This window comes from Onthophagus taurus, chromosome 6, assembly GCF_036711975.1.
Source record: "Onthophagus taurus isolate NC chromosome 6, IU_Otau_3.0, whole genome shotgun sequence".
NCBI classification, from domain to species: Eukaryota; Metazoa; Arthropoda; class Insecta; order Coleoptera; family Scarabaeidae; genus Onthophagus; species Onthophagus taurus.
The window spans coordinates 18,783,037-18,795,240 of NC_091971.1; the positions used below are offsets into that span (position 1 = coordinate 18,783,037).

Consider the following 12,204-nt stretch of genomic DNA (forward strand, 5'->3'; position numbering starts at 1 on the left):
GAGAATCATTCAGATTCCTATAAAATAGATGGGGCGTCGTGGTAATGACCCTTTATATACTTGGTTGTATTTTATTTAGATATGAACTGTATACTTCCTTTCACACACAGAAATTTTTATTATAGTTGTGGCGGCACACTTATATGGAAGCTAATATAATCCTATTAAAATAAAATATAGTATTTTTAAGAACAAAGACTATAACAAACAGTACTATATGACGTATCGTGGTTATCTAAAACGTGTATGCTTTCGATAAACGACCTTGAAATTTTATTTGAGAGGAAGTTAATTGGTTTGGGATTCCCCCTTGCAAACGTTGGCGAGTGAGGGAATCGGACCGGTAAGCCACTTGACTTGAGATTTCGAAGAGCCGCAGTTTGATTCTGAAAAATTCTGATTTCGGACCTGCTCCGACATATTTTAACAACGGAAGGAAGGGACATCTGTTAAGGAACTGTCATGATAAGGAAAAGGGAATAATATATTTCATATGCTTTGGTCATATTTCTAAAAATTACCAATCACACGATAACTAGGAGAAACAATCATACTTTATAAAAGAGACTAAAGAAGAAAAGCCAGGCTATATATGTATAAGCAGTTATACCTTAATAAGAAGTTATTCTGTGCATTTATAGACATTGGAAGCGACTTGAAATTAATTAAAGTTAGTTGCTATTTAAGATTAAACTCGCCAGATTTCAGATTTAAATTCACCGCTGATATAAGAAATGTAAACTTAAAACGGCAGATTTGCTAATTGGTCCCGACCGCTAATATGTAGAAAAGGTTAGTAACCACCAAGGTTCACTGAGGACATCCAGCAGTGCTGACCATATCAAACCCTAGTGTCCAAACAATCCATTGGAGGCGAATGAAGCACAGGATGGCCGAAATGTGGGATTCCCCTTGCAAGCGCTGGCGAATGAGGGGATCGGACCATTCAGCCAGTTACCTTGAGATCTCGAAGAGCGACAGATAGCGATTCTTGAAAAATTAAATTAATATAATTTTTTTTAATTAGAATGTACTAATTTAGTTACAAAAGACATAAAAATATCAGTTTGTGTATGTAGCAAAGACAAGTGTAGTAAAAATTCCGAAAGTTAAGGGCATAGCTTGGTGTATTTTTTTAAACTCATGAACAGGGAGGTTATTAACATGGCAATGTTAATAAAATGACAACTCATATTGTTAAAAATTGTCGATACTATGGATCCTACGATAAATGTATGTTTTATTATAATTTTGCTATCTGTCAAAACTCATAATGATAATTTTCTTTAAATGAAGGAAAAGCTCCATCAACGTCTGGCAAAAGCTGTTTTCATCAGTGGCGCGCCATTCTCATTAGTAGAACATCTATTATGGATCGAGTTTTTAATGCTATTCGTCCCGCATTCGTGCCTCCTTCCCGAAATCGTTTAGCAAGAACATATTTAAATTTACAGTACGTCGAAACGAAAAATAACGCTAATTCTGCTGATAATAATTCTAAGCACCTATATTTACAACATTAATCTGCGCAACGAATCCATTATAAACTTTTTAAAATCCACTACCGCTTCACTTTTTGTTGATTTTGTTTTTCCGGGGAATACAGCAACATATTTGTACAAACAAATAGTAATGAAAAAGTATGATACCGAAAAATTTCTGGTAGTAACGTGGCGAATGTGAGAGTAAGCTTCAAAGTACTGCAAGAAAAGTATCGTCATATTGTACCCCTAGAATGTTTAGCACATTTGTTAAATTTATTATGTGGTGATATTAACAGTTCATCAATTAAAACAAAAATAGCAGATGTGATTCAAGTCACAAAAAGGATTAAAATTAGCCATGTGCTTAAAGCAACAAAAAGTGTTCCTAACTTTAGCGAATTACCGAATTAGTAAGAATCACATTAGAAATAAAGAAAAAAAGCCTAGATGATAACTAAGGCACGGATCTTTTGTAACAAAAGGATACGATTTTCCCCCCTCCTAGACAAGAAACCCAGAAAACTAGCTAATGAGAACAAGTGGAGCGGGGAAATCGTATCGTTTTGTTACAAAAGTTCCGTGCCCTAATGATAACTTTTGGAATCATCATATCCAAAATATCACGTCGCTGTTAGAACCTCTAACTTATTAATAAAAGTGCAATCTAATGAACCACAAGTACATATTGTCTACAGGGAACTAACAAAAATCTAATCGACTTTAATGGACAACAATAATATCATCAATTTCGAAGAATCCGAAAAGGATAATATTATTTAAAAAAATGATAGACGCAATGATGTTTATATACAGGGTTAGTACAAAAGAATCATCGGGTTTGACACGGCCATAATTCGGAAAGTATAAGAGATAGAATAGTAAATGACATGTCTATAGAAAGCGACAACCTCTAAATTTGTTATGCGCACACTCAAGTCACGTCCGCAGTTGTCAAAATGGCGTCTATGCAACAGAAAGCATTTTGTGTATTAAGCGCCCTTCACACGATCAATATATATTGTCATTATCTAAGTATTGACAATATTATTGAACGTGTGAGTAGAAAGATTGACATATTGTCAATATTAAAAATATTGATGGGATGGTTTGACGAAAACGAAAATATTTGATATATTGGCAATAAATATTTACAGTCTGAGGGAGATATTGACACGGATTATATCGCGTAATAATGAATTCAGACAGATATACTTTAATGGACGAAAGTGCTATTAACTCCCTGGATGGTTCATTAACACATGCAAACATGACATGACATCTTTGACTGCCAATGCAAAACTAAGTAGATTGGCAATAAATATTGATAGTCTGAGGCAATTACAGTTTGTCAATATTTATTGGACATATTGACAATATATATTGATCGTGTGAAGGGCGCTTTAGAGTGCGCGTGATGTTTATCGACTTCATGCACTGAACAAGACTGTTACAGTGTAACATGCATTTCGAAGTGAATGCCAAATTGATTCTGCAGGTCATCAGAGCATTCTACGATGATATCGACAATTCAAGACCACAAGTGTAGTTGACAAACGTAAAAGCACCGGCATACCACGAGTACCTGTTGCAACAGTGGATGCGGTTAGCCAATATTTTGTGCGATCCTCACAAAAGTGTACCAGTAAAGCAGATCCTTCCTGGTATTCCGCAGAAAACTGAGTGGAAAGTTTTGTGGAAGCAATTGCGATTCAAACCGTATCGTATATGTATAGATGGTACAAAGTTTACGACCAAAGTCAAGCGAACCGAGTTTTGTATTAACATGCAGGAAGCCTGGTGTTCAGCCATAACATTCGGATATGGGAAACGGAAAATCTTCATGACATTATCCAACATGTAAGGGATTCTCAAAAATTCAATGTTTTCTGTACCGTATCCAGCACAAAAGTTTGTTTTGCTTTAATGAAAAAACTGTAACCGGTATGTCGTTCCGCAAATGATTTCCAACAACTTTATATACCAACAAGATGCAGTTCCCCCGCACTGGCATAATGAGGTCCGTGCTTACCTAAACGAGGAACACCCTCACCGTTGGATAGGCCGTCGATGAGAGTACATTAAAGACAAGGTTTTCGTACCATCACTATTTCTTCGTGTACAGTGGCATGTGTGCAAACGACAAGATATATCACTCTTATAACTTGGCAGCGACTCCGCCTGTAGTTTCAATAAATACAAATCAAACCACTCAATTTACTCACGACATTAAATGATTTTGTTCATTGACGAAATTGATTTATTATCTTTGAGGATCTTGGTTGTAGCACCTCGGCCGAAAGCGACCTAGGCTTGTGACATGAATGGAAAGCCTTAAACATAAAACGTGATTTTGGGAACACTTCGGCCGCAAGCTATCAATCAGCTTTATGCTATAAATAAATACACATAATGAATGGAAACCAATAAATATAAAAAGCGATTGAGGGAAAACCTCGACTGCAAGCAACCTTGGCTTCATTCTATACAGGACAGAAGATAATGAATGGAACGCCTTTAATATAAAGTACGATTGTGGAAGTGCCTCGGCTTCACTCTATAAACTAGTAAAGATAATGAGTGGAGAGCCTTAAATGTAAAGTGCTATCGAGGTAGCAACTCGGCTGCAAACGACCTCGGCTTTATTCTCTAATAAGGCGAAGATAATGATATAGCAACCTTGCAAAATAGATAATGTTTTAAGACTAATAAAAAGAATTCAGCTGTTATTTGAAACACGACCTAAATTCAATCGATTTTTAGTAATTTATTTAATTTTATAAAATAATTTGTGGGTGTGTGCTTGGCAAGTATTGATTTAGAGGATATTATAGGTTAATATAGATTCATTAATTAATTATTACACTCTGTGTTTCTTTTCTATACCTATCAAAGTCTAGAAATAGAAAATAAAACTGAGTACAAGTACCATTTGTATTAAGGATTATTTATTGATTATTATTATCATCAAAGCATCTTATTAAAATATTTTTTTACAAGTAGCTCTTAATTATACAGTTGTCAAATTATATCCTCGCAATGCCAAATGAAAAAATAAAAAACAATAGTCTACAAATAGCACGTGGTGTTCGAATGGGATGAGCTCATTACCTTACCACGTTTTCTTGAATCGCTAGGACGGTTAGGAACTTCGCAACTTTAACACAATTACATCGTTCGATGTCACGTTTTCCTGTCATTTAAATGTACAAGAAAAGTAACCGTCCTGATTACTAATATTTTTGACTTTAATACCAATCTCGTATGAATAACATTTTTAAATAAGCAATTCTCGATATTCATATTCAAATATAACTTATAATATTTGTAGACAAACATTTATACAGTTTATTTGCTTTTCATTATAATTAATCATAAAAAGAGAAGGTACAATATTTATTCTAGAGAATGCAAAGAAGAAGCTCTGTAATATAAAATATCTCGTTAAAGTTGAAATGTTTGTTATTTTCTCCTTAAAAGAAAAGAATTCAAATATTTAAGTGATAAAAGCCAGCATAATGCAATGAGAGAAAACAAAATGCTCGAATAATTATAATAAACCTGAAAAATGATGCCATTGAGCTTACTGACACTTCAACTAACAAGTTCGAAATAAAATCTATAGATTTGGATGGATGAATAAAAACGAATTATTATTTCATGATGATTTATGTTGTACAACATAAATCATGGCAAAAAGGCACGTTAGTATCTAGAAGACATCAAATTCTTGGTAACGGTGAATGATTCATATTTAAGTATAATTAACAAGTCAAATATAGAATGCTGGAAAAATATTTTGCGATATTTAAGTAATACGAAGAATTATCGCGGCAATCATCGAATTAGAAAAGTGTCAATCTCTATATATTTTCAAAATTAATAGAACAAAGTAGCAATTTTACAAATAGACTATACGTAGACTCTTTAATACATTTAAAATGAACAAATCGTATGGATGATAAATACTATTTTAATATTAACGAGTTATTTGAAAAAGGAAATGGAAATTGCACATATCCGTTTCAATGAGAATATCAGTGACATTTTGACTAATACTTTAACAAGAAAAAAGATTTAAACGTTAAGAGATTTTAAGAAATTATATTATAATTATAATTCAATTATTATATATTTGTAATCACGTTTCTTAAACTTTGGACGTTACAATATTTTGGCAATAGATTTTGAATATAAGGTCTTTTGACTTTGTAGAAGATTTTTTCTTTCAAACTAACGAAATCAAACAGTATGTAAGAGCAGGACTTGTAATAACAGTTTTGTAAGAAGTTGTTTATATTATGTAATTTGAATTTTATCTCATGGAACAATAAATTCCACGTTGTGATGTTCCCCATGTCTTTGGCTGAACTTTATACTGCCATCATGCATCTCAAACATATTCAGGATTCATTACTGAATACCACCCAATGCCACTCAACCTGAATTGCCAATGAATGGTAATTGATCTGCTACTGGAGATAAGATCCCTTGCTGTTTTAAGTCAAATATCTAAATCTGTCTAAATCTCAGTTTTAAAGTTCCAACGACTTTTTGTTTTTTTTTATACAAACCAAGCAATACCATCGTACTTTTACACATCCATGACATGTTTTCACTGAAATTATCTTCTTTAAGAACGATAAATTCTGATATTTCCGACATATAACCTAACTTGCCAACCTAAACATTAAAAAATCAAAGTTATTTTGGTTGTCTTAGATGACCCATCGGTCGACTAATTCTTCAAAATAAAAATGGCTGTTCTTAGAGCATCCAATTTGCAATGATCCAATCACGTATGCGAATTTCAAATCAGTAAACAACTATTTCTGCGAACAAACTTATTATTATCACATGTCTATATGAACATGACAGGCTGATCATGTACATATAAAGCATGATGACGACCTGCCTTTCGACATGCGGGATTTTCTCCCTCAACCACTAAAACTACTCCCAAACCAAATCCACCGTATCTGCCTACCAAAAACCAGGGAGGAACCTCGACTTTATGTCTACACCATTCCATATTAACTAAAATACAACGTATCAAACCTTACCTAATTACAATATAAAACGAAAGAATATAATCCTTATCATCTACACTCACAATTTATCCGCTAACTCAAACTAAATCAATACCAGAAAATAAAAATAAGTTAAGAAAAACATTAGAAAAATATACAATACTGCCTTAACACGTTTACTGCCAGAACATACTCAGCGGCATAAAAAACGCATCACCTAAAATGATGACCAGTTTCAAACTGCAATAACTGTTAAACGTATTGCTCGATTTGAATAAGGTTTTTTTTATTTGAAAGGTACCCTTTGCCAATATTTCTGTAGGTGCCTTCCCCATTTTGGCGCTCTTCAATTTCAGCAATGGTGAATAACGCTAATGCGCGTTTTCTTTCATACACTTTAAAGCTTGCTGTGGGGTGCACCGACAAAAGAAAATAGTTTTAATCATAAGGAACTTGTCTGTTCTGATCACTTCTGTTTTTTGTTCAAGTTTCTATTAACTTGTTGTTTCTATTGTTATTAACACCAAAGTTACAAGCTTTAGAAGATAACACAGCTTGTTCGGCAGCGCCATTAGAAATTAAAGCAAGTCATTTCAGTGACGTTTAGTGTCGTTAACGTCATACACTGTTACTAAATAAGAAAAATGCCTTTAAGTCTTGCTTCCTCGTGTGCTTCGAAGCACGTACGGAGCTTTGCTTTATCAACGGCAATCTAAACACGGATCGGTATATTGAAGCAAAACAATTGCTTCTGGTTTATGCAATGCTTGCCCTTCTCCAGTAGAAGAAGTTTATACCGCCACGCTAAGCAGAAATTGTTCTTCACGTCGCGTCATGAAGAAGAGAGACCTGAGTAAGACGGCAAAAATAAATCATGGGTGGCATGTAACGAGGAACTGAAAGAGAATTCGAACCTACTGTAAAGGATGTGAAGAGAAGCCTCATCTGTGCATCAACAGTTTCAATAAAAAAACATGGCTATGGTCAGGAGTTAAATCTTATATTGCAGCATCAGAATTTTATTGGCCTTATGAAAAAATTTGTGCTACGCAACACTACTGTTAGGCCGACTTTATCAGTCTACATAGTCAAAACTAAGATATGAAATATCTGGCGTATAAGATGCGAAAAGCTGATTCGGTTATATTGACTGAATCGGTGATTAAAAATATTTTCTGGGTCACCTCGACCGAGTCGGCTTAGCGCAAAACCACTTTCTGGGTCATATTGACCGAGACGGCAGTGAACGTGTTAAAACTATTTCACCTATGAACCACTGTGTAATAGACATATGTACATGTCGTCCCTGAGGGAGGAGACAGGGTCCAGTCATATGCTGCAGGTTGTCCTCATTCACCTACATCCCGTTCATTTCCTTCAATCGAAACGTTCTCAAATATACTCTCGTCATCAGTTGAATGGTCTTACTACACAAGGCTTCTTTACCCATCTCATGCCTCTCTAATATCTTTCACCATATCCCTCTTATACACACACTTCTGGACCACACCCTCTTCACATCCCCTTCCAACCCCTAGCAGGGAGTTGACAAGACGCTCTCCTTATCTCTACTGTAAGTACTGCCTTGTTAGCAATGCCATGGTGCAGATCCTCGTGAATCATAGGCTTTTATAGCAATCTCTCCATCGGCCACGATTCCACTTCTCATTTGTACAATTAACATTTTGTTAGTTTCTTTTTCAACTGTTCTCCTCCATATCATTTTGGGTCTTCCACGTGTAATGGTCCAAGAGTGTTTCATTTTAGAACTCTATAACCAGGCTCATTTATGACTCTCCTCAACGCGTACCCAAATCACCCGTACTTTCGTATTGCTCCGTCAGTTGAAATAACTCGTGGCCAGAATATTCGTAGTATGTACTGCAAGCATTTGTTGATGAATTCTCAGTAACGAGCCAGGTTTCGCATCCATTAAGCAGAACTGATTTAACATAAGCGTTCAAAACGTTCAGTTTATTTTTCTCTGGAGCGTTTTTATAGTCATATTTTGCCTTAAAGCCTTTCTGAATGCGGGCTTTAACGTCTAGTACAGCGCCACCATCGGCTGAAACGATACTTTCAAGATAGATGAAATGCGCGACGCGCTTCCGGGTGCGAAACTTCAATCAATCTATTCAGAATCATCCTGTTGAAAATCTTACTGGAAACTCCTAGCAAGTTTATTCACTCAGGTTGCCCTTTTTCGCTATTTTGACAGTGATGGCATTCTGCAGGAAATGTATATCAAATCAATAGCAAATCAAAAGTAGCTTCATCACCAGCCTTCAAAACATCAGCTGGAATCCCGTTTAGCCCTTCCAGTCTTCATTTCGTTGATAACATTTGCAATTTCTTCTCTATTCACCACCTCATCGATGTCACATTGTCGTTACACACCTTATATCTGTGCTTATTGCCCCCCTTCCTTATCTACCATTCCACACCTAATCGATTGCAGCTGCACCAAAGTTGTCGTCGCTACATCTTCCATCCTTACTCTACACTCATTCATCATATTCTCGACCACCATCGCCACGACTCCTGCATTCACTCCATACTTTCATTCTCCTCATCGTCTCCGGTTACCTCGCAATAAGACAATTTTCTCCCCGTAGAAAGACATAATTGACAGATAGGGCCAATTTGACAGATTAAAAATTTATTCTTGGTGGTATCTTTAAAACTGATATTGAATGTAATCAAGTATAATGTTGTGGGAGGTCAGAGGTGGTATTAATTGTAGTTGGGAAATTGTTCAATTTTCTAAAAGTTCATTAATTTTTGTTTTGCAAATTGTCATTGAACAGAAATTTTCTTTTCTGCATACAGTGATAATAATAAATACTTTTTTGGTCTTGTGTTATACTTGTCACTTGTGTTACATTGTAACATGTCATGAAAATAAAGTGTCATTAAAATGTTTTACATTTTTGATGACAGCTTCGTATGCTTAATGAGTTATTTCTTTGCAAACCATATTTAGCCCACTTCTAGTAGGTATTTAGTCTCCTCTAAGCAGTAATTAGTCTTCTGGTATATAGCAGCAGCTAGTCTTCTAGTGATAGTAGCTAGTTCTTTGACAGTAGTACTAACCAGTAGTAGCAGTATCTATTCTTCAGCCAGTGGTATCTAGTTCTCTTCAAGCAGTAACTAATCTTCCAGAAATACAGCAGTATCTAGTCTTAAATACTCTGCAAATAACAGTCTTCTATTACAAGTGTCTAGTCCTCCATTAGCAATATGTTCTTCTGCAAGCAGTAAGTATTCTTTTGCAAGCAATAACTTCTTTGCCAGTAGTACCAAGTTTTTCGAGGAGTAGATTCGTACATCGCCTTTCCCATTCGCTTTTTTTTTTCAACTTTAACCACTTCCTGCGCTTAGCTCTTGCAAGCAAATATGGCGGCGCCACGAATCGGCAGGTCTTGCTTTGTTATTTATACTTCTTTATTGAGTTAGTGATACAATTTTAGTTACCAATGCAATTTTTATTCTGAACTATATCGTCTCAACTCGTCATGTTTCCTTATTAATTGATTAGCCACGTAAAAGGATTCGATACTTATTTTTATGCACACAGTGTGCATTTTTATGCACTTCTATCAACTCAATTAGCTCATAAGTAGTTTTTGATTAGGCTAAATCATTTATATGATTACATTGATTACATACTTGATACTAAATGAAAAAATGACTTTATCGCAAAAAAATTGAAAAAGTAATGTATTTTGATAATAACTTTCTTTTCTAGTGCTTTTATAAAGAACAAATTATAAAATGGCAAATAGATCGGGAACATCTCAAAGAGCAAACGGTCCAGCGCAAGGAAAAATCTGTCAATTTAAACTGGTTTTACTTGGAGAGTCGGCTGTCGGAAAATCGAGTCTCGTGTTGCGTTTTGTAAAAGGGCAGTTTCACGAGTACCAAGAAAGTACGATCGGGGCCGCGTTTCTTACGCAAACCGTTTGTCTCGATGATACGACCGTTAAATTCGAGATATGGGACACCGCGGGCCAAGAACGATATCACAGTCTCGCCCCCATGTACTATAGGGGGGCGCAGGCGGCGATCGTCGTCTACGACATCACTAATCAGGACACTTTTGGACGCGCGAAAACCTGGGTCAAAGAACTGCAACGTCAAGCAAGTCCGACCATCGTGATCGCTTTAGCCGGAAACAAACAGGATTTGGCCAATAAACGTATGGTGGAGTTTGAGGAGGCTCAAACTTACGCCGACGAAAATGGTTTGCTTTTTATGGAAACGTCCGCGAAAACTGCTATGAATGTTAGCGATATTTTTCTTGCGATAGGTAAATAAAAAGTATGATTTAAAATTAGTATTCTAAAATGTTTCTTTTTGTTTAGCGAAAAAATTACCTAAAAATGAACAAGTAACAGGTCCAGGTGGTAACAATCAAGGTCGAAGATTGGCGGAGGGAGACTCGGGGGCGAAAGCTGCCGGAAATTGTTGCAAGTGATGGGGCTCCGGTTGTTGCACCTCAACCACATTGAACTGAACTCGCGCCGTCCGTCAACGGCGGTGGCGCATTAGTGATAAATCAGTGTAATAACGTAAGCCCATTTAAATTTAAACGATTTTACGAACTGTGTCCATCTTCTGAGAGATTAAAAAACATCAAAAAAAAATCACGAAAATGAATAAAGTGGTCTCACGTAGATTGGCTAAGTTTGGACCCGTTTTGGAGGTGAGTTATTTTTTCTCCTTTTTTAAATTAATTATGTAAGTCTTTTTGTTTATTTTGATTTTAAAATGATGTTAATCAATAAGTTATAAAATTTAATTTAATGAAGAAATGATAATGATAAAATTTTTGTACATACGAAAGCTTTTTTTGCTCTACACTACGTTTTTCATTCAAATGTAAATAATATAAGTGATGTTATTAAAAAAAAGCATTTATTTTAAGTAAACCCCCACAGCCCCCAAATTTAGACAATCTACTTTTTAAATACAACAATTTTAATGATATTTTTTGTTAATAAAATTAATTAAAAAATCGGGAATGTTTCGACTTATTTCAAATCGTTATCAAAATCTCTTTCTGTTAACCCGAAACACATCTTTAAATTAACTGAATCAATGGAATTTTGTAACCCAAAAATAAAAGGAATGTTTTAATTAAAATAAATGATGACGTTTTGAAAAAGGTCTTGTAACGAAAATGAAAAATAGTGAAATGTGTAATTAACGACTGTTACTTAAGACAAACAAAAAATCAACAAGAATAAGTAAAAAAAAACGAATCGTATATATATTTTTATGTTCCAATTTGTCCTCTTAAACTTTTGTAATTTTAAAAAAAATTAGCTGTTGCGTTCGTTCCACAACACCGTTTATGAGTTTCTTTTTGTAGGCGTACGTACAATGTAGTAGGGTGGTTGTACAGTAAATTTAACTAAATAAAAAAGAAAATACAAGTAAAAAAACGAGAGTTCTAATATTATATTATATCATATGGATTTTATCCATATTTAAATAAATAATTAATTGTATTATAATATATTTGAATATATCTGAAAAAAAAATCATTATAATTATTATTATTATTAATATTCTATTATTATTTTTAATTACGCTTGCTTACCTATGGTTATTTATCATTATTCTGTAAGCACGGAATCAGATTGTACAGGATTTAAAAGATCATACTCAAATAAAGTTATTACAATGTA

At 34.7% G+C, this 12,204-nt stretch overlaps 1 protein-coding gene across 2 annotated transcripts in view; it reads left to right on the top strand.

The window, feature by feature from the left end:
• Window positions 1–12,204, top strand: part of LOC111416883 (RAS oncogene family member Rab5) — a 23,138-nt gene extending 10,934 nt beyond the window's left edge. For both annotated transcript variants that reach the window (XM_023049003.2, XM_023048995.2), the window contains exons 2-3: window positions 10,260–10,820; window positions 10,876–12,204. In XM_023049003.2, the coding sequence (XP_022904771.1) occupies window positions 10,286–10,820; window positions 10,876–10,988 (648 nt within the window). In that variant the 5' untranslated portion in view covers window positions 10,260–10,285 and the 3' untranslated portion in view covers window positions 10,989–12,204. The remainder of the gene's footprint in view (window positions 1–10,259; window positions 10,821–10,875) is intronic.